Source organism: Ceratotherium simum, chromosome 5 (assembly GCF_057802395.1).
Source record: "Ceratotherium simum simum isolate JZ-2026a chromosome 5, ASM5780239v1, whole genome shotgun sequence".
Lineage (NCBI taxonomy): Eukaryota > Metazoa > Chordata > Mammalia > Perissodactyla > Rhinocerotidae > Ceratotherium > Ceratotherium simum.
In genome coordinates this window covers 91,604,747-91,628,553 of record NC_141904.1, presented here as the reverse complement: position 1 = coordinate 91,628,553, position 23,807 = coordinate 91,604,747, and the positions used below count along the sequence as shown (strand labels likewise).

The 23,807-nt window shown below is 44.7% G+C and overlaps 1 protein-coding gene across 1 annotated transcript in view; it reads right to left on the bottom strand.

Moving 5' to 3' along the window:
* PLXNA1 (plexin A1) overlaps positions 1-23,807 on the bottom strand; it is a 331,470-nt gene that overhangs the window by 293,951 nt on the left and 13,712 nt on the right. Inside the window, exons 2-4 of the mRNA XM_087431622.1 lie at positions 17,562-17,667; positions 13,735-13,807; positions 11,474-11,618 (exon numbers count right to left, since the gene is read on the bottom strand). Coding sequence (XP_087287748.1) covers positions 11,474-11,618; positions 13,735-13,807; positions 17,562-17,667 — 324 coding nt within the window. The remainder of the gene's footprint in view (positions 1-11,473; positions 11,619-13,734; positions 13,808-17,561; positions 17,668-23,807) is intronic.

The window sequence follows — 23,807 nt, the reverse complement described above, 5'->3', positions numbered from 1 at the left end:
AAAGCTGGAGGTATCACACTCCCTGATTTCAAAATATACTACAAAGCTATAGTAACCAAAACAGCATGGTACTGGCACAAGAACAGACACACAGATCAATGGAATAGAATCGAAAGCCCAGAAATAAACCCACACATCTATGGACAGCTAATCTTTGACAAAGGAGCCAAGAACATACAATGGAGAAAAGAAAGTCTCTTCAACAAATGGTGTTGGGAAAACTGGATAGCCGCATGCAAAAAAATGAAAGTAGACCCTTACCTTACACCATACACAAAAATTAACTCAAAATGGATTAAAGACTTGAATGTAAGATCTGAAACTATGAAACTTCTAGAAGAAAACATAGGCAGTACGCTCTTTGACACTGGTCTTAGCAACATATTTTCAAGCACCATGTCTGACCAGGCAAGAGAAACAATAGAAAAAATAAACAAATGGGACTACATCAAACTAAAAACCTTCTGCACAGCAAAGGAAACCATCATAAACGAAAAGACAACCTAATAATTGGGAGAAGATATTTGCAAACCATACATCTGATAAGGGCTTAATCTCCAAAATATATAAAGAACTCATGCATCTCAACAACAAAAAAACTACCAACCCAATTAACAAATGGGCAAAAGACCTGAACAGACATTTCTCCAAAGAAGATATGCAGATGGCCAACAGACACATGAAAAGATGTTCAAAATCATTAACTATCAGGGAAATGCAAATCAAAACTACAATGAGATATCACCTCACGCCCGTCAGAATGGCTATAATTAACAAGACAGGAAACAACAAGTGTTGGAGAGGATGTGGAGAGAAGGGAACCCTTATACACTGCTGGTGGGTGTGCAAACTGGTGCAGCCACTATGGAAAACAGTATGGAGATTCCTCAAAAAATTCAGGGTAGAACTACCATATGATCCAGCTATTCCACTGCTGGGTATTTATCCAAAGAACTTGAAAACACCAATGCGTAAAGATACATGCACCCCTGTGTTCATTGCAGTGTTATTCACAATAGCCAAGACTTGGAAGCAACCTAAGTGCCCATCAAGGGACGAATGGATAAAGAAGATGTGGTATATATACACAATGGAATACTACTCAGCCATAAGAAACGATGAAATCCAGCCATTTGTGACAACATGGATGGACATTTCGGGTATTATGCAAAGCGAAATAAGTCAGAGGGAGAAGGTCAAATACCATATGATTTCCTTCATTAAGTAGTAGATAATAACAACAATAAACAAACACATAGAGACAGAGATTGGATTGGTGGTTACCAGTGGGGAAGGGGGGAGGAGGGAGGGCAAAAGGGATAATTCAGCACATGTGTGTGGTGATGGGTTGTAATTAGTATTTGGGTGGTGAACATGATGTAATCTGTGCAGAAATAGAAGTATAATGATGTACACCTGAAATTTATACAATGTTATAAACCAATGTTACTGCAATAAATAAAAAATTAAAAAAAAAAAAAAGACTTGAATGTAAGACCTGAAATCATAAAACTCCTAGAAGAAAATATAGGCAGTACACTCTATGACATGGGTCATAGCAGCATCTTTTCGAATACCATGTATACAAAGGCAAGGGAAACAAAAGAAAAAATAAACAAACGGGACTACATCAGACTAAAAAGCTTCTGCAAGGCAAAGGAAACCATGAACAAAATGAAAAGACAACCCATCAACTGGGAGAAAATATTTGCAAATCATATATCCAACAAGGGGTTAATCTCCAAAATATATAAAGAACTCATACAAGTCAACAACAAAAAAACAAACAACCCGATCAAAAAATGGGCAAAGGATATAAACATACATTTTTCCAAAGAAGATATACAGATGGCCAACAAGCACATGAAAAGATGTTCAACATCACTAATTATTAGGGAGATGCAAATCAAAACTACAATGAGATATCACCTTACACAGTCAAAATGGCTATAATTACCAAGACAAAAAATAACAAATGTTGGAGAGGCTGTGGAGAAAAGGGAACCCTCATACACTGCTGGTGGGAATGCAAACTGGCACAGCCACTATGGAAAACATTATGGAGGTTTCTCAAAAAGTTAAAAATAGAAATACCATACAATCCAGCTATCCTACTACTGGGTATTTATCCAAAGAACTTGAAATCAACAATCCAAAGAGATCTACGCACCCCTACGTTCACTGCAGCATTATTCACAATAGCCAAGACATGGAAGCAACCCAAGTGCCCATCAACTGACGAATGGATAAAGAAATGTGGTATATATATATACAATGGAACACTACTCAGCCATAAAAATAGACAAAATCCTCCCATTTGCAACAACATGGATGGACCTTGAGAGTATTATGTTAAGTGAAATAAGCCAGACAGAGAAAGACAAATACCACACGATTTCACTCACATGTGGAAGATAAACAAACACATGGACAAAGAGAACAGATTAGAGGTCACCAGATGGGAATTTTGTTGGGGGGTGGGCATAAGGGGTAAAGGGGCACACAATATGGTGATGGATAAAAATTAGACTATTGGTGGTGAGCACGATGCAGTCTATACAGAAACTGATAAATAATAATGTACACCTGAACTTAATGTTATAAACCATTATGACCTCAATAAAATAAAAAAAATAATAAAAAAAAGAATTACACAGGAGCAATAACAGTAGAAGCAGCCTTCAACAAAAACAAAAATAGTCTGTTACATACTCATGACCACACAGGATTAAAATAATTCCAAGAGAAGATAATTTAGAAAAATGCATTTAATTATAAAAAAATTTTAAATAAAAAAGCAATGGCATAAATCAAAAACAAGTCCTCATCACAAGAAAAAAATAAATAAAATAAAATAAAATAATGAGATGCACCTACCCTTGTTCTTTGAGCAAATGCGGCTGCACACGGGACACGGCAATGGTCAGCTGCATGGTATGTCCCTTTATACCTGCCTTGTGGAGACCCCACCTACCCCGTGGAAGGACTGGCCCTATACATCAGTAGCCATGTAGGAACTGGCCATTCAGAGAAGGAGTGAGAGCAGTCATATTACTTTGCCCTTTTCATTTTCCTCGGGGTATGAAGAGTGCTTGAAAGTGATGACAATAAAAGGGAAGAGTGAAATTAATTTGGTATTGGTTATGAGAACCTTCTTCCTTAACTATGTTGTTTAAAAGACTTGGCGGTGGAGCAGAACTGAACAAGACACCTTCCATGCATCCCCCGAGGCAGGTGCACAGGGCCTGCTGACACTCGAGAGCCAGGCAGGCGCCGCAGAGAAGCCCCACAGCACTACAGGCCCTATACCCACCACCACGCAGCAGCTGCTTGCAGCTGGGGGAGGTGCAAGGAAGCATGCTGGGACACAGAAAAGCAGGGCCTCCAAAAAGTAGGATGGGAAAGCAGGGGAGCACAGACAAACCCTGCAGTGCCCAGACCCTAAGCCCTACTGAACAGAAGGTCTTGGTCAGAGAGTTTGAAGTCAAAGTAACAACAGAGCCCACACCCTGCTCAACTAGATTTACTCAGCCTCCCACAGAAATGGCCTGTCAAAAGAGGGAGAATGGCAGTGTCTGGGCATAAACACTATTTTCCTCAGTCTCTCCTGTTCTTCTGCACATGATGTCCAGCATCAATCAAAAGTTACAAGCCGGGGCCGGCCCGGTGGTGCAACGGTTAAGTCCGCACGCTCGGCTTCAGCGGCACGGGGTTCGAAGGTTCGGATCCCAGGCGCGCACCGATGCACCGCTTGTCAGGCCACGCTGTGGAGGCGTCCCATATAAAGCAGAGGAAGATGGGCACGGATGTTAGCCCAGGGTCAATCTTCCTCAGCAAAAAACAGCAGGATTGGCAACAGATGTTAGCTCAGGGCTGATCTTCCTCACAAGAAAAAAACAAATGACAAGCCACATAAAGCTACAGGACAATGGGACCCACTACCAACAGAGGAGGTAGGCATGGAACCAAACCTAGAGACGACCCGGATGTTGGGACGATCATATAGAGACTTCAGAATAACTATGCTAAATACGTTTAGAGGATCCACAGGAAAAGGTGGACCACATGTGCAAATGACAGGGAATTTCAGCAGAGAAATGGAAACTATAAAAAGTGCCAAATGTAAAAAGAATCAGGAGTTAAAATGAAAGTTCATGATTCTTTCCAAAGAGCCTACCGGGCTGTCTCCAGAAAAACCCTCATTCTACAGATCAGAAGACTGAGGCCATCAGATACCACCACACAGTGAAACGTCTCACGGGAATAATAACCACCGAGGCACTGGCACCACCACCAACGTCCGCACCCCCCAGCTTCTTGAGGCATCTGGCTACTCAGAGAGACTGAAAAAGTTAAAATCTCTGGAGCCGCGCTGGGGATCAGCAAACTACAGCCCACCAGTCAAATTCAACCTACAGCCTCTCTTGGTACAGCCTCTGCGCTAAGAACGGTTTTTATATTTACTAGAGCTGTAGAAACAACAACAAAGAATATGTGACAAAGACTATATGTGGCCTGCCAAGTCTAAGTATTTACTCTCTGGCTCTTTACAGAGAAAGGTTGTCAACCTCTGATATAATCTAGGAAAAAAACCAGCAAGACTTAAGGAAGCAAAGAAAGGGGCTCTGGATGTCATGCTCTGATGTTTTTTCCGATTATGCCTGGTACCAGCCATCTAGGTGCCAAGAGGTAGATCTCATAGGAATTCAAGATCTCCGTCTGCAGCTCAAACTGGAGGAGGCATAAGGACAAGGCCACCAGGGTCCCCAAGCCACTCAAGTTCTGAAACAAACAGCCACTCCACATAGCTGCTCCAGATGTCAGGTGTCCTCAGCTGCATGTCAAGTAGAGTACTTCCTGACCCCAGGCCTGAGTCACTAAAGTCCCAGTCTCTGCCTGGTTCCCCACAAGTTAAACCAAAGTCCATAAGTCTCTGACTAGGAGTCATATAAAATTCTTTCTAGTTGACTCCAAGATATCATTATACTAAAAGTTTGTTTTGCTTTGTTTTGTTGTTTGAAAAGGTCAGGCCCTCCATTCTCAAGAAGGCTGATGTGGGTACTTGTTTCTACCTATTTGAATGGGGCACTGCACTGAGGCCTCAAGGAGCCGACCAAGGACCGCTGTACAGAAGTCTCCACAACAGGAGGTGCAGCCCCACACCCTGTCCACGAGAAACCTGCCATTCCATGCCTGTCCACTGTGTGCTACAGTTTGCTGAGAGCTACAGAGAAAACCAAAATGATCACAGCATGGCTCCTCTCAAGGAGCTTATGATCTGAGGAACAAGACTTACAAAGATGTAGGAAGGGAGGATTAGGAAGAAAGGCTACAGCTATAGTAAAACCAAAATAAACCTACCATCTCACTCATGATTCAGAAAACTGTAATTCAAAACTCTTAAATCTGATATTTTCTTAAAACCCTGATTACAGAGTTCATACAGCGAAGGTGGCAGCTTCTTAGAGTGTCTGAACAATGAAAAGAATGCAACAATACAGTCATGGCTTGCTTAATGACGGGGATCCGTTCTGAGAAATGCATCATTAGGTAATTTTGTTGCTGTGCGAACATCACAGAGTGTACTTAGACAAACCTAGATGGTATAGCCTGCTACACACCTAGGCTATGTGGTACTGATCTTATGAGACCCATCGTGATATATGCGGTCTGTTGTTGACTGAAACGTCGTTATGTGGCACGTGACTGTAGATCAAAACTCCCCTGAAAATTGGAGAGCAGAGCAGGACAGCCACTCTTCCTGTGTGAGGCCTTAGGCTAGACAGGCACATCCAGGTAGAGAAGCACTCACTTACCACCCTCTGTCCAGTGGAAAGATTTGGTCCCAACCTCTTCATCTGCCATTTAGGATTCTTCCCAGCGTTCAATGTTCAGTAGGAGAGGCAATCCCTTCTTGTGTGTCTCTTTTGAGGATTAAGAAAAGAGGGGGCCGGCCCCATGGCTTAGCGGTTAAGTGCGCGCGCTCCGCTACTGGCAGCCTGGGTTCGGATCCTGGGCACGCACCGACGCACCACTTGTCCAGCCATGCTGAGGCTGTGTCCCACATACAGCAACTAGAAGGATGTGCAACTATGACATACAACTATCTACTGGGGCTTCAGGGAGAAAAAGGGGAAAAAAAAGAGGAAGATTGGCGATAGATGTTAGCTCAGGGCCAGTCTTCCTCAGCAAACAGAGGAGGATTGGCATAGATGTTAGCTCAGGGCTGATCTTCCTCACAAAAAAAAAAAAGAAAAGAAAACCTTCCTCCAAAGGTCTCCATCAGACTTCCAGAATTTCATTCCAGGCCCACACCTAAACTGACCTCTCCTGCCGGCCACACCTGCCGCTCCCCTAGGTGCCAGCCAAATGGCTTGTGTCCTCCCAACCTCGGCCTTTGCTCCTGCAGTGTCCTTCATCTGCAACACTCTTTCTCACTCTTTTCCACCTGGCAAAATTCTCTTCAGTCTTCCAGATCCAGCTCACATGTCACCTACTCTTAGAAGACTTTCCCACCCTACCAAGAAGAGGCCATTTTTGCCCCCTCCTTCCTCCTCTAGTACCTTCCTGTCCCTCTGATATGATACTGTAACACTGTATGGTCACTTCTGAGAACATTTAACTCTCCTAATGAACAGATCTTCTCAAGGACAGGAGCTGTATCTTATTTATTTCCATTTATCAAGAAACTAACCCAGTATCTAACATATAACAGGCATACAGAGAATACATATATAAAATAATAAAAGAATTCCTCACCAAAAAAGAAAAGAAATGAAAGTTTTTACTTTCTATCAGGTGTAGTGCAATCTCATATACCTAATAATATGTGTCAGGAATCCAACAGGCAAGGTCTCATTCTCCCCCAAAGTAAAGCTTCTGCCAGGCCTCTATTACTCTACCCACTGGATTTTTAAAGCTCTGCCCATCAGAAGACTAAGTCCTAGAAACCTCTCTGTTCTTTCTTATTTCTCTCTAGAATGTTTGATGTGGACTCCAAACTTCCTCCCCCCATTCAGAGGAAAGCACACCTCACATAGGCTCCATTGACACCCAGGGCCTTCGCCCCAATTATAACTGGGGCTATACCAGTCTGCAAGTGACAGGAAACATGCATAAACATACTCAAAAACAGTTCATCGCTGCTGCACTACATGGAGAATGGTAACACTTTTGTCATCAGAAGTAGGTTATAAAAATTATTACCTTTCCTTGTCATTAGTTTTATGAACTTTTCCCAATAATGAGCTGAATCATTCCCTCATAAGAGGATTAAAAAATCAATAATGTAAAAGTCAGAAGCAAAGAGAGAGGGCAGAAGAGCACATTAAATGTCAAACTGCACTCAGCACACTTGAAAGGAAAGCCTCTAGACAAGGCTACAGGCTCAAGGGTGCGGGGCTCGAGGCACTGATCAAAGAAGGCACCAGGGAGAAGTGGGCAGCCAGCTCATTTGGCCAGCAACTGTGCCAGGTCTGCCTCGGGGTCCAGCCTGGCCCCATGCCTAGGAGGATGTGCTGTGATCCAAACACCAGGGCCTTATGTGCTCTGTCCAGCAGGCTCCTTCAATCCTTGCATGTGGAACACTCGGTTGAGAAAAGAAAATTCTCTATGCTTCTGCTCAGGTTCTTATTTCCAGCTTTCTCCTCTTATTTAAATCCTCCACAGTACAGTTTAGAAATTATCTTCCCTAAAAGCACCTGCCAATCACACCAACCCAAATGGAAGTAACAGCTATAGCATCACTCAGCACCTGGGTGAGTGCCTCACGTGCCTGTTGACTTACAGAACAGGGCCTGGTACGAGCTTCCCTTCTCTTCTTTTCCCATTGAGTACTGAATGTGACTGTAAGCCTTCAAAACCAAGCTTGTACGTCTCTTTGCATGTGCTTAGCACCAAGCAACAGAAACCAACTTCAGCTAACTTAAGCAAAAGAGAGTTGACAGCTGGTTATCAGCAGATGCTCTAATCCTCAAAAGGGCAGGAGGACCAGACAGAAACCAATGGCACCCCAGAGGCGTAGGAGACAGTAAAACAACCTCTCAGGATGACTGTCCTGATCAGCAGGCCTCAGCTGCAATGAATAATCCCACCCTGGCCTCCTCACTGATTCAAAATAGAAAGTCCCCGGAGAGGGGATCTGACCAGCTGTCCTTGGGCCCTGTGCCAGACCCTGCCTGTACCATGGCAGGGGAAGAGAGGGGATGTAGCTTCCATAGAGGAAGTTGGGCACTGGAATTGCAATCCCACCAAGATGACACACAACAGGAAACAGGTAAGTTACCAAAAGGAAACAGGGGCACCAACTGCCTGGAAAAATGGATGCTGAACAGTCAAACAATGGGAACACCCACAAAAGTAGGTAACAGACACTCTCAAAATGAGAGAAGTTATCTGCTTCACTATTCCATAGGAACACTGGTTGAGAACGGCATTATCCATCCAGGGATTTGGGGGAAAAAATTAAGATGTATCTTCTCTATTCTACAGTTACCCTTCCTTTAAAAAAAACCCCACACACCTTCACTGAAGGTCATTTAAGTTCCTTCCCACTTGTAAAGGTCCTCCTCCAGGGACAGTCCAGAGGAGGGGCCCAGCCTTCTCCTTTACAGGTAGAAGAAGGGAAGCTGTGACTTCTCTTTCACTGTAATTAACACATTCCAGGTGACAATGAAGATATACCACACCTACAGGCTGCAATTTTCCATGCTCTATGACTGTCCCAGGTGGCCAACTATTTTCCCTCATTCCGTATTGATTAAGCCTTCACCCCTAGGACCAGGGTCCTTTTGACTTGGATGTCAGGCTGCAGAGAAGTGACAACCTGCCCCTCAGAGACTAACTGCAAGAGACTCTAAAACTGTGTGCTCACCTCAGTTTCTCTCTGCATCAACTGATTCTTCACCAGGATGCCACAGGGTTCTAAAAACGCACGTCAGATCACATCATTCCCATCCTCACAAACTTCTGGGAATCCTCCATGGCTTCAGAGTTGCTGTAGAATACTTTGTGGGTTAACTCCTCAAGGAGTCCAAGACCTTCTATAATCTGGCTTCACATCTTGCTCACCTCTTCTCTCACTGTGTCCCATCACCTCCTTAACACCTGCCTGGCTCAGCCCAGCTGCTCCCTTGGCCTGGGGGCTCACATTGCTCAAGGCTGAGGTCAAATGCATCTCTGTCACCAGCAGTTGACACCACTGCCTTTGCATTCCCACACATATTATCTTTACCTCCATTTCATACTTACTGTAACCGATTTGGCCTTTACAAAGTTGTTGGTTTAAGTCTGTCTTCTCCACTAAACTGAAAATTTCCCAAGGGCAAGGATCCTACATTGTTCATATTTCCCAGAGGGTCTAGTTCAATCAGCATTTCTGTGCCTATGGCATGCTTTGAACATCTGTGCAGAAGCCTTCCCCTCCTGGGAGGGCACAGTTCCAAGTGGTGATCTCACATCTCTCCAACTTCCTTCCGGGGAGCACAGCGTGCACCAGGCCACCCACCTGAAGCAGGGCAGGGCTGCTCCTGGTCTCCCAGCCCATGGTCTCTGAAGCATATATTAGATGCTGCTACAGCCATTTGTCCCTCCCCCACACCTTCCTTGCCATGATACGGTTTATATTAAGAACTAAATATTTGGTCTTCATCCCTCCCTGTCTGTTTCTGGCAGAGAGCTCCTAAAACCCTTGGAATTTCCTAAGTGATGACAGAGATAAAGGTGTCTTTTGTTATGCTAATAAGGTGACTTTTGGAAAGCACCTAAGGATGGGGGCTTGTTGCCAGTGGAGTCAACCATGTGATTAGAGGGTTGGAACTTTCAGTCCCATCCCCCATCTCCCAGGGGAGAGAGGCTGGAAGTTGGATCAATCGCCAATGGCCCATGAGTTAATCAATTATGCCTATGTAATGAAGCCTCCACAAAAACCCAAAAGGATGGGGTTCCAAGAGCTTCCAGGTTGGTGAACACATGGAGGTGCTGGGAGAGTGGCTGCACTTAGAAAGCATGGAAGTTCCACGTCCTTTCCCCATACCTTGCCCATGTATTTCTTCCATCTGGCTGTTCTGAGTTATCTCCATTTATAATAAACTGGTAATCTAGTGAGTAAAATGTTTCTCTGAGTTTTATGAGCCGCTCTAGCAAATTAATCGAACCCAAGCAGGGGGTCGTGGGAACCTCTGATTTACAGCCAGTTGGTCAGAAACACTGGACTTCAACTGGTGTCTCAAGTAGGAGGGTGGTGGGGGATAGAGGGCCGTCTTGTAGGACCAAGCCCTTAACCTGTGGAATCTGAGGCTATCTCTGGGTAGACAGTGTCAGAATTGAGTTGAATTGTAGGACACTCAGCTGGTGTCGGAGAATTCCTTAGATGTGTGGGGGAAAAGCCCCACATACTGGAATTGGGAGAATTATTACTTCCTGTCAGTCCTAATTCTGTCCAGATGCCCACCTCTCCCCCAAGCTGTGACTAGAAAAGAGCCCTAGCTCCAGTCAGCGGAGCCCTCCCTGTTCTCTCTGCCGAGACCTGGCTTAGCCACGGGCACCTGGTGTGATCCAGGCCAGTGTGATGTAAGAAGACTTCGCCAGGGGCTTCCAGGAAAGTTCTCCTTGCCGACAGAGCCAACACAGCCTCTCTTCTTCTGCTGAGTGTTATCCTGTCTGTATGAGTCCTGGGGGGCGGTAGCAGCCATTGTTTAACTGTGGGGACAGATGGCCTGAGGACGCCCAGGCACGCTGAGGATGGCAGAGTGGAAGGAGGAGAAGAACCTGGTCCATGATGACGCCAGTGAGCCACTGAATTAGTCAACCCTGGGGCTCTTCTTGATTTCTCTATTGTGAACTAAAGCCTTCACTTACAGCAGAAAGAGTCCTAACAGCCTCTCATCAATTAAATGTACTAATAACAATAACAGCAATAATAGCACACTTGCACAATCTGCCAGGCACATGCTAAACCCTGGACAGTTATTGTCTCCTCTAATGCCCTGGGCAATCCTATGTGTAACCATCATGATCTTTGACCAAGGCTCACAGGCACGGGAGGATGTGCCCAAGCTAGTAAGTAGGGAGCTAGGATTTGCACCCAGGCTGCCTCACTAAAAATTACGCTCTCTATCTCGCTTATTGCATGGCCCCAAGCCCCCAGTCCTATCCCTTCACAGCCTCCTGGCACACATACCACCACAGCACTTACAACTGCGAAGTTTCAGAGTGGGACCAGACCGCTGAATGATCCAGCCCTTATCCTATAAACCTGAGGCCCCAGAGACTGAAAACACAGGTCAGAGGCAGCAAAGTAAAGCCGTGACAGAGCCAGGGCTAGAAGAACGTAAGGTCCTGGTCGCTAGAAAGACACCCCTTCCACAGAGGTGAGGCGGAGCCCAGGCTTCAGACACATCAGGTTCCAGGGCCAGACCTCTGCTTCCCAGTGCTGCTCAGCACAAAAGGCCAGCTCAGGAAGATCTGCACTCACCAGCTGGGCTGACTTCCACTTCTCCTGGTCAACGCTGCCCTCCCCACCCTGCAGGGACACACGCTGGTGCTGCGTGGCTGCCTCTCTTTCCCTCGTGACCACCTGGAACAGCTCGTCCTGGACTGTGGCTTGCTCCTGTTTATACCTGCGCCAGAAGAGAGATGAGGAGAAGCAGATGCAGACGGCATGACTGGCAGAAGGTAGCCAAGAAAAGGTATGTGCACTCACTTCAGCTGGCCGGGGACTGGGATCTGTGGGCCAGTGGAACTCTGAGGCCAGCCAGAAAGGGTCAGGCATCAGTGACACTCCCCAAGGCAAGAGGATACAGTGACACTTTCTCAGCCAGGACAATACGATTAGGAACAAAAGGAGCCCTGACCAGAAGGTGAGGAATCAGACAGCCACACGCCAAATGAGAGATTCTCAGGGCAGGGGTTCAATCCCGTGCTAGCCAGTCCTTCAAAGTGTGTAGGCAGCATGGGAAGCCCCCCTCCCCTACTTCCACATGAGAGCTTGAAGGTTTTAGATAGCAGCAGCCCTTGGTTTTGAACATTTAACTCTTCATCCTGAATGTGTTTCTACCGTTTGACCTATCTCTGGGCATTCTGCCTGGTAAAATAATCCTAAAGAGAGAAAGAAGTTATTAGTACTAAGATGCTCTTAGAAGGATTATTTACTATAGTGTAAAAAATGCAAAAAACTTAAATGTCCAACAACAAGGTCAAGTTAAAGGACATATGATACAATCAAGCAATGGTACATTACATCGTCACTGGACAACAGTCTTACATTTGTTTATAGGTTGAACCTAAAAATTGAGAACCAAAAAACAATACCTTTAGCAATAAAAATGTTTATAAAGCAGGTGTAATAAAATGGAAAATAATTATAAGATAAGTGAAAATAGCAACATATAAAATTATATATGACTTTGAAAAAATAATCCTAAACTAGAGGAAAGAAGACCTTTGAAAGAAATACTCCAAAATATTAACGGATTATCTTGAGATGAGGAATCTATGGGTGATTTTTTTCATTTGATATATTTCCTAAGTCTTTCATTAGCATATATTACTTGAATATTTTTTAAATGTTTAAAAGTACAAAAAAGTTAGCTTAGTTATTTTAGTTAGCTATTTTTGGAGAGGCCTCCTAGGATTAGGGAGAGGCATTTCTTAGAATGTGGGTCTTAATCCATGACAATGGAACAGACCCGGCATGGCTGATCTCCTGAAGGAAGCAATCCAACGGTGCCGGTGCCGACACAGGGCCCCTGAGCTAACTTACCGGGTCCTTTGTTACAGAGGCCAACGTCCTCAAGGGTGTTAAGAAGTTGATCAGTAACAACTACAGGCAGCATTCACCGAGAACTCTGTGTGCCAGGCACGGTGCTTAAGTGCTTTATGTGCATTAACACGTTTAATCACGACAGTTAAGGACAGAGGTACTCCAGATACGCCCTTCTCAGAGGCCTAGAGAGATGCAGTGATTTTCCAGGGTCACGTAACTAGTAAGCCACGGAATCAGGATGCAAACCTGCACTCTGAGGGCCTCTGTGCCTTAGCCACTGTTCCACAGCCTCAGGGGAGGGGGAGCAGGTCCCAGTTCAGAGGTGTGGCCAGCTCTTGGGGGTTGTGACCTGTGCTGATGGGAAGTCACCAACATCCTGGAGCCAGCCCATCTAGGCAACTACAGTTAGAATTGTGAGGGCTCCTTTTTCTTCTTCTGAAAATATGCCTGCGTGCACGCACAGGCACAGAAGGTCCAACCACGCAGCTATTTAGTCCTAGCTTTTCTGTGTGTGTGTGAGGAAGATCAGCCCTGAGCTAACATCTGTTGCCAATCCTCCTCTTTCTGCTGAGGAAGACTGGCCCTGGGCTAACATCCGTGTCCATCTTCCTCTACTTTATATGGGATGCCACCACAGCACGGCTTGATAAGCCATGCGCATAGGTCCACGCCCAGGATCCTAACTCATGAACCCAGACCGCAGAAGCGGAACACGCAAACTTAACCCCTACGCCTACAGCGCCAGCCCTGGTCCTAACTTTTTAAAGTGAGCTTTTAAGAACATTAGCAATCAACTCCCCCATGCCCCTTTCGGTGCTTCTTCTTCTTTACACTAGGACCATGGCCACCTATACAATAGGGTTGTACTCCACCACCACACAATACATGAGACAAACCCTCGGGCCTCCGGGCAGGGAGAGGGACACGGTGAGGAAGCACGGAGCCAGAGGTGATGGGGCACTGGGGCTTACCTCTTGAGGAGATCCTCCTCTGCCCCCGAGGGCTGCCGGCCACCACTGTACTCCGACCTGGGCAGTCTGGAGGCTGCAAAGGGACGAGAAGGAAAGGCCTGTCAGCAACACCTCAGGATCAATGAAGTCATGGTGGGCATCCAGGAAGGGGGCTCAGGAGTGCACCCATGGACCGCTGTGCCCCATAGACAGACACAGAACACATCCTGATGCGGCTGCTCCAGAGCACGATTGCCGGAAGGCTGCTCTGCTCTCTCATTCTGCACCAGGGCTGCTGACTGCGCTGGGCTGGCAGCTGGCACAGCCGCTTGAGAGCAATGTGCAAGTCCATCCCTCCTCACTCCACAGTTACTTGGAATCAGGGTCATGTCCTAAACACAGGCCAGGGATGGCTGAGGAAACCACTGCTCTGCTTCATGCTGAAAGGACAGCCTCCAGGGTCTCGGTTTTGGCATGGCAGAGGGGAGGACAGAGTAGGCTCCTTAAACCTTGTTACCCTTAGTATCCCATTCTACAGATTTCTAACCCTGAATGTGGCAAACACGCCATATTAATGATATTTTACATATCATTTAACCTGCATCACCTCTAGTATCATTGGGCTCTTTAAGTTGTTACAGTAGGGCTACCTTTTGACTGCCATGAACTTAGGGATCTCTGAGCCAATCCAATTCACTCTACTCTCTCCACCACTTGGTGATACTGAAAGTTTTGTTACTCCATCTCCCCTCAGCCTTCACCCTTCCCCAACCATCTTTCAGACAAGCTCAACTTTTCTGTGGCCTTGGCCAAATGTCCTACACTCCCAACACAGGTTTCTAAAGCAGCAGATTTAGAACTAGGACTGCACAAAATACTACAAAAGAGCCAAGCTTTGTGAAAGAATATGTGAGGATTTGCTATTCTACTCCCAAGACCTTTTAGAGCATGCTGAACTCAGAGGCTGGAGCACTCAACCCTCAGGGAGGCACTTCCAAAAGTAATCATCCTATGATTCACACCTTCCAGAGTACCTCTCACAGAAGAATGAGCAGTGGTGCCCAGCCTGTGAGGAGGGCACACCTGCATGCTCCTTAGTAACACACCAGGTTCTCAACTGGGAATGAAAATAGTATACTGTGCCCAGTTCCTATTTTGACATTAATGCTCCCTGTTCTTAGTTCTTGACTTACAACAACTTTATTGAGATATAATTTATCGTATTGATTTTTGCCTTTTACACAATTTTCCTTTCGTATAATTGCAAAGATAATACATCTACTCATTGCAGAGAATTGGGCACGGATCCACACTCCCACCTTCCACGTCTGAGCCGTGTCCCTGCCCCCTTGGAAACGCTCAGGATTTAGCACGTGTCTTCATTACTAGTGAAGCGGAGAGTCTCCACCCAGGTTTCTGATGTCCGGACACCTCTCCTGAGTGGTCAGAGAGCCCTAACTCTTTATATGCTAAGACTACTCACACTCTGTCGTCCTATCTCCCTGGTTTATCATTCATTCTGCGTTTATTTTTTCTAAATTTTCTCTAATTTCTTATAGTTACATTTCCCACTTTTTTTCTTAATTTAGGGTTTCTTCACTTGATGTACTCCTTAGAAAGTCTACTTATTGTACTTCTATGTTATTGCAGCTTTATGTGCTGCTATTGTACTTTTATGACTTCAATTCTTACATTTAAATCTTTTATTTCCTCTGACATTTATTTTGAGGTATGGTGTGACGTAAGGATTTAATTTTATCTACCTTTTCTAATCTTGTTCCATCACTAAAATAAAAGCAAATTCTGATTTTAAAAGTAAAAATATCTTAAAATTAGTCAACTTCAAGATAGTCCACTTATGCTGACTATTCTTCAGCATTTGGAAACTCAAAACTCACACTCATCATTTAAACAGCAAAATATTTTGTTATAACTAAAACCAAATGACAAATGAACCACTATTCTTGCTTCTTAAACTGCTAAAACTTACCTGAACTGAAACAAATGCTTCTTTTATCTTCCAAAGCTGAAACTGACATGCGCATGATATATTTTGGCAATTTTTGCTTTTTTCATCACCTTCTCCCTCTTACCAGTTAATCCAGTTTATTAAAGTGCACTGGGTTAAATTAGACCCCTTTTCGACCCCTCTCATCAGTGGGCTAGAGATATCATGGGCAGCTAGCCCTTTTGATAAAAGATGAGGGCGTCTGATTTGAGTTTCAAGAATCTCACTCAGCCCCTTCACTGCTAGATATTCAAAAAGATCTCAGGGTGGGTCCAGATCCAGGTACTGATGGATCTAACGCTCCGATACTCAGGAAGCCCTGAGGCGGACAATACAGCGGGACAGGCGTTAGAAGGCCTGGCCAGCAACCCTGGCCATGAGGATGAAGCTGGAGCTCTCCAGCCACTGTGTGGAGGCCTTCATGACATGGCCCCTGAGCACCACCCCAACATCTCCCCTTTCCTTGTACTTCGTACTCCAGAGATAGCAAACCACTTCTAGGTCCCCAAACAGGCCAGGTTGTGCCACGCCTCGGGGCCTCTACTCAAGTTGTTCACCATGTCTGAACTGCCCATCTACCACTGCTCTGTCTTTCAAAATCCAGTTCAAACATCATCTCCCTTGAAGCCCCTCCCTAATATAATGAGTCATTCTCTCCTCTGTGCTACCCTGGCCCTTGGACATGCTTCTAGTTGCATCATCCCACGTCAGATGTAACCTACAGGGTTACACATCTAGCTCCTTGACTAAAGCTGTGCGTGCCATAAGAGAGGTGTCCTTGTCTACCTATCACTGTGTCCCAGCATGAGGCACACATCCTGATCCTTGGCTAACATTCAGTAAGTGCTGAGTGGACAGGATATAGCTCCCACCTTCTACAATCTTATAACCTAACGGGGAAGATTAATATAAAAGAAAACGCTAATGGGAGGCCCCGCACGAGATAAACGATACGGTGAACATTATCCACTGCAAGACAGAGTTTATCCTCCGCAGTGGCATGGCTCCTCCAGTCAATCAATGAAAAAATATATATCAAGTTACAGATGATAGATAAGACCTAGATTCTCATAAACAAGTTATTTACTGAGTAGAACAGCAGTTGCCCCAAGGACTTTTTAGTTTGTAATATCTTAACACTTTTGGACCTTACATCCTCCTTTCTTAAACTTGTTTGTTCCTTTGTGTTTGCCGAAAGTAGTTATTTAGCGAAAAGCACAAATTTCTTCATTTGTGATGGGCACAATAGAGTAGGGAACAAATCAGCTTCAGGCCCAGCTTGGGTGCGGCAAGAGGAACTCCCAGGAGGTGCAGGGTGGCGAGCCATCCCAGAAGCCCAAGGTGAACCGTCCCAGGAGCCACGCCAGGACCACTTGATGTGACAACTAAGTTAGAGGTGCTGAGGTTGACACCAAAGTCATTGATTCAATTCCCACTAATTGGACCCAACTCACCTAAATCCCTATCATTCTTTGGACCATACCAAACAGTATCGGTTACACTTCTCTTGTGGATCCTTAAAAGCAACTTCTTCCCTGAGTTGTCAAACCAAGCCCTTTTGCCTCATTTTTACATATAGAGACACTGAAATAGTGAGGGAACACAGCCCGGCCCCAGTCACAGCAGCTCCGACTACTGCGCTGCTTTCACTGTTCCAGACAGCATCCATCATCAACAGGAAGCCACTCTCCTGGAAAGCACTCGTCAGAAAGGAGTTGCTCACATCACCCGGAAACAAACAGCAGCCACATTAGCCGTCAAATATGCTCTGACAGGAATGTCGTTGTCATTGCTTTCACTCTGCTCCCACTCTCCACAGAACTGCTGCATCCTGCCATACCTTTCTCCTGGCCTTTAGAGGTGCCAGATGTAGAAGGTGGAGTTGGCTGCCCCACTTTGGAAGGCTGGCTGGAATCCTTCATTCGGTTAACCACATTTTCAGATAGCTAAGAGAAGAATTGAGGGATGGAAAAAGAGGGACAGGAAAAAAGTTATATCACAGAAACCTCTGGAAATGAAGACTCCCCTTTATCCACAACCCAGATCAACTGTACACATCGCTGCCTCAAGACCAGCTCCAATAATATAATTCTACTCAAAAACCTCTCGTGGTTTTCCAGGCCACCACAGCATGTCCCCTGCTGGCTTTCCAGCTTCACCTCCTACTGCCACCTGCATACACCCTGCAAACAGTGGAACCTGAGTTCTCACTTTCCTCACCTCCTCTGAATCCATTATGCTGCTCCTCTGCTGAGAACCACCAGCAGCAACCCCAGCCCTGGGACATCTCCGCCTGTCCAAATCTTACGCTTCCTTTAAGGGCATCTCAGTGTCCCCTCCCCCAGGGGGATCTTCCCTGATAGCACCCAAGTTAAGTATCATTTCTCCCTTCCTTGACACCCACATTATAACACATGTGTGCCTCTTAGGAAAGTACCACACATCCTACCTGCCTCACCCTAATGGTGTGTGAATACCTTGAGCGCTGGGGCTTCCTCTTATTCACCTCCACATACTCCCCATGCCACACACATAACAATCACCACACTGACCGTCTCTTTTCACCTCAGTTCTCCCTAATGAAGACTGAATAACCAAAACTCCCTTCACTTTAGAGGAAGTGACATAGGCATGAGGGTGTCATAACACAGTTTACTGAAATGAAATAGCAAAGCTAGGGATAAATCCAGGATGAAAACCCTTAAGAGTTCACTTCAGCAAATACTGATTAAGTGCCTCATATGTGCAAGGCACCATAAAGCACAGTTGAGGGGAAAACGTAAAAATGACTTTAAGACAAAACCCAGGATCAGCAACTCCACTTCCAGGTCTCCAGCCGAGAAAGTGCTCCCACATGTACACAGCAGCATTGGAATAGCAAAAAACAAAGGAAACAACATAAATATGCAACAGTAGGAAACTGGTTAAAGAAATGACAGTGCACTCCTTCTATGAAATATTATGGAACCGTTAAGCAAGAATGAGGTAAGACACGTAAAACTGTCATGGGAGAATGTATGGGGTATACTACTGATTTTTTAAAGTCATAGAACACTTTGTATATCTCAATTTTGTAAAAAGAGATAAACAATTATAAAAATGCAGACATACAAATATGTCACTATACACACATGAACATTCACAACGTGCCTTTGAATTTTCACATATATGCATATAAACAAATATACGTATCTGTTCAGAGGTGAAAGTCTACAAGGCTACATAGGAAACATTCACAATGGTTATGTCCTGCAAGTGGGCATGGGGGCAGTGGGGGCAGGACTCTCACTTTTGGCACTTCTGCGTTTTAAATTTTTACCATGAATTTTTTTCAGCAACTAAAGATTGAGTCCCTCTAGTATTTAAGATAGATACAAATCAAATAGCTAATTAATGATATAGGACAAGAGAAGACCAAGCGCAGAGAGTAGTATAAAAGAATTGGGACTTCAGAAATAAACCTATATATCTATGGTCAATTGATTGACAAGGGTGCCAAGACAATTTAATGGGGAAAGAATAGTCTCTTCAACAAATGATGCTGGTACTATTGAATTTCCACATGCAAAAGAATGGAGTTTGACCCCTACCTCACACCATACACAAAAACTAACTCATAGTGGGTCAGAGACCTAAATGTAGGAGCAAAAACAATGAAACTCTTAAAAGAAAATATAGGGATAAATCTTTATAACCTTGGGTTTGGCAATGGATTTGTAGATATGACACCAAAAGCAGGAGCAATCAAAGAAAAAATAGATATACTGGACTTCATCAAAATTAAAAAGTTTTGTGTATCAAAGGACATAAGCAAGTGAAAAGACAACCCACAGAATGGGAGAAAATATTTGCAAATCATATATCTGACAAGGGATATGTATCTAGAATATATAAAGAATTTCTACAATTCAATGATACAAAGAAAAGTAACCCAATTAAAAAAATGGGCAAAGCGGCAGCATAGCAGTTAAGTTCATGCACTCCACTTTGGCGGCCCAAGGTTCACAAGTTTGGATCCTGGGCATGGACCTAGGCACCACTCATCAAGCCGTGCTGTGGTGGGATGCCGCCATATACAAAATAGAGAAAGATGGGCATGGATGTTAGCCCAGGGCCAATCTTTCTCAGCAAAAAGAGGAGGATTGGCATGGGTGTTAGCTCAGGGCCAACCTCCCTTACAAAAAAAGAAAAAAAAAATGGGCAAAGGATCTGAATACATATTTCTCCAAAGCAGATATACAAATGTCCAATAAGCAAATGAAAAGATGCTCAATATTATCAGTCATTAGAGAAATGCAAATTCAAACCACAAAGAGATAACACTTTACACCCACTAGGATGGCTATAATCAAAAAGTCAGATAATAACAAGTGTTGGAAAGGATGTGGAGAAATCAGAACCCTCACACATTGCTGATGGCAATATAAAATAGAGCAGCCACTGTGGAAAACAGTCTGGAAGTTCCTCAAAATGTTGAACACAGAGTTATCATTTGATCCAGGATATCCACTCTTAGGTATCCACTCAAGAAAAATGAAAATATATGTCCATGCAAAAATTTGTACATGAATGTTCATATCAAAATTATCCACATAGCCAAAAAGTGGAAACAACCCAAATGTTCATCAACTGATGAATGGATAAGTAAAATGTGGTATATCTATATAATGGAATATTATTTGGCTATAAAAAGGAATGAAATACTGACACATGCTATAAAACGGATGAACCTGAAACCATTATGCTAAGTGAATTAAGCCAGACACACACATATTGTATGATTCTACTTATTTGAAATATCTAGACCAGGCCACTCTCTAGAGACAAAAAAGTAGATTAGTAGTTCTCCCGGCCTTGGAAGAATAGGGAGACTGTGGACTGGTTTTTGGGGGGTGTGTAATGAATATGTTCTAACAATGATTGTGATGACAGTTGCACAAATTTGTGAATATGCTAAAAACCACTGAATGGTACACTTTAAATGGGTGAATTGTACGGTATGTGAATCATACATCAATAAAGCCGTTAGAAATAAAAAGAGAGAGAGAGAGAGAGAACCAAAGACAAAAATGAGCAGTCCAGACAGGATGTCACTCAGCAAACGCAAGATATCCCAAGGAAGGTACCCCTGTATGGGTTCCTGAGGGCAGGAGCAGGATTTGGACAGAAGAGAAGCTACGGTGTGTTGGGCCGGGGGCACTGGGGGGAAGCGTATCTTGCACCATGCAGGGCAGGACACAGGGAAAGTGGCACAGATAGTCAGAGACCAGTGTGCCTGCAGCCCTAAGTCCACTGTGGAAGGCGTGGGTTATAAAGGTGGACTTGGATGAAGCTGGTACTGAAAGAAGCTTCGAAATCAGACAGAAGGGCTCAAACAATTGTGGGGCATTGCTGAAAGTTTCTGAGCCAGGAAAGAACATGAGCAATGTCTTTAGAGGATGAATCAGCAGTGTTATAGGGAGCACAGTGGAGTGGGGAGTGTGCCCTTGGTCATGAAGTGACAAGAGTCTGCAGCTGCAGTGGTGATGTGCAATGAAAGGCTCTGTCTGGTGCTGCTTCTGCAGTGAGGAACAAAGGAGAATGCAGCATGAAAGAAGAAAAAGGAGCTTTGATCTCAAGTTAGTGGAAGAAGTTGAGTGAGAATGACAGAAAAAAGGAAATCAAGAAAAGAGAGATTATTTTGAGAGAAGAATAAATTAGCTTTACTGTAGATATAAATCCCAGTTTATAAAAAGGAAAGAGCTGGGACCAGCTTGGTGGCCTAATGGTTAAGTTTTGCATCACTCCACTTCGGCAGCCTGGGTTTGCAGGTTCAGTTCGCCGGGCGCAGACCTACACCACTTGTCAGCCATGCTGTGGCGGCAACCCACACACAAAATAGAGGAGGACTGGCACAAATGTTAGCTCAGGGCGAATCTTCCTCAGCAAAAAATAATAATAAAAAAATAAAAATGTAAAGGAAAGAGCCCCTCAGAGTTCACAGGCTCATTCTGGTTTTACAGCTATAGCAACTAAGACTCTAATGAGTCAATGTATTGGAAATGAAGAGTAAGCTTTACAGTGCAGTCAAGTGACCATTTCTTGCTCAAACCAGCCGCACAGAGGGTCAAGATGGGACAACTGGTTGGGTGTGAGGCAACAGCAAGGGCGAGGCAGAATGTTCTCCAGTGGGGTCACAGAGCTGACACTCAAGAGTGCATCTGCACGGAAAGAAGATTTGGGCGTCCCAACGGTGTAGTGGAACCAGCTCAAAGAGCTGATTTTTAAATTTTCAGGAATTTTGCAAGCTGGTTGACTTCATCACAGCAACTCGAAATTGGCCATGGCCATTTTTTTTATTAAGGCCTGATAATTTTTTTAAATTAGAAAACAACTGACTACAATAAGTGTTGTACAGCATGGCATAAATTAAAGATCAAATATATACATTTATCAGAGACCTTGCTTTAAAAACCACAGAAATCGGCAAACACCACAAATCAGGGCCCTCTCTTAGGAGCCAGTTGTTAAACATTCACCAGCACACCATGGGGCATCGCTCCCCTCCACCCCCCATCTCCAAAGGGACTCTAAGAATGCACCAGTCCTCTGAGGGACTAGGGGCACAGGGCATGTGTTCAGAGGAAGGAGAGCACTGAGTGGTCCTAGAACCCACGTGGGTGTCAGTGAGGCACCAATGACATGTGTGATGTGCATGAAAGAGGCAGTCATAGCTGGTAGTGTCCCAACCCACACTGTGGAAAAGGGCCATGTGACCAGGAAGAGCAGGCACTGACATATGTAGAGGGGAGGGCCTAGCAGTGCCGCCACGTGGGGTCCAGCCTGGCCAAGGGCGCCATAACGACAACCCATCTTCCGTCATCAAGTATTTGTTTATTAAGCACCCAGTGTGATAGCAATGTTCCAGAAACAGGGGGTGAAAGAAACAGCAATGAAACAGCAGTGAAAGGTCCCTGCTTTCACAAAGCTGACATTCTAATGAAAGCCGAGAGACAATAAACAAGTAAACAATTTCACATATCCTATTTCATCCAATCTAAGGCATCATCAGTTGTAAATCACACCATTGTGTTTCTACAGCCTGAAGAAAGACAAAAAACACTAATGAAATGAACATTTCACCTATTATATGACATCTGTGTTTCAGAGATGTTAAAATGTCTTAAAAATCAGTGAAGTATGTTAGTGATAAGTGTTAGAAAAGAATTAAATACAACATTGCAGAAATGGAAGCACATGGGGGTGGTGCAGGAAGCCACGGGCATTGTGGAAGACCTCCTAGAGGGGAGGACATGATGTTAAGACTCCTGCCCCTGAATGAGGAAGCCCCAACCACATTTATGTCTTGAGATTCAGGAAAAAATGATCTAGTTTCAAGAAGAGGAGAGGATAAGTGTAGAGTTTCAGAGAAGAACTGAGGCTGGCATGTCCAAGGGCCTAACAGAAGACCAGTGTGTGAGAAGGAGGATGGGACCAGATGTTCAGGCCAGAGAGGCAGGCAAAGGCAAGACCACAAGCCCTGGCAGACCAAGGTAAGAAGCCCAAATTTGATCCAAGGGCAAGGGAAGCTACAACAGGGTTCTATACAGCTGTCACAGGCTGATTTCCAGGCCCAGCCCAGGTGGCATCATTTGAACCATATTACTTGGTGAGTGAGGGGTTAAGGAAAACATTGGCAAGCTTCTTGTTGGCAGTAGGAGATTTGTAATATTTTTTAATGTTGCTACAAAATACAGCAAGTAATATTTTTAATCAACAAATATACATATACACGCAGTAGTCATGCGAGAATAAACACCATCTGGGCAGTGCTCCCCGTACCAACAGAACCAGAATGGAGGCCTCCAGAGCCAGACGGGCCTGGGAACTCAGTGCCAGAGGCCCACTGGTCACTGTGCCATCAGAGCTGGCCAGATAGGGTCCTGTGTGGTCAGGGGATGGAGGGCCAAATTCAGAGCAGTGCAGGGAAAGAGGAGTGCTGCCTATGCTCTAGCTGTGTGGCCTTGACCTAGTTCTTGAGCTTCTCTGAGAGTCTTGTCCCTTACCTATGAAATGAGGCTGGACTGTCTGCAATACAGCTCAGGAA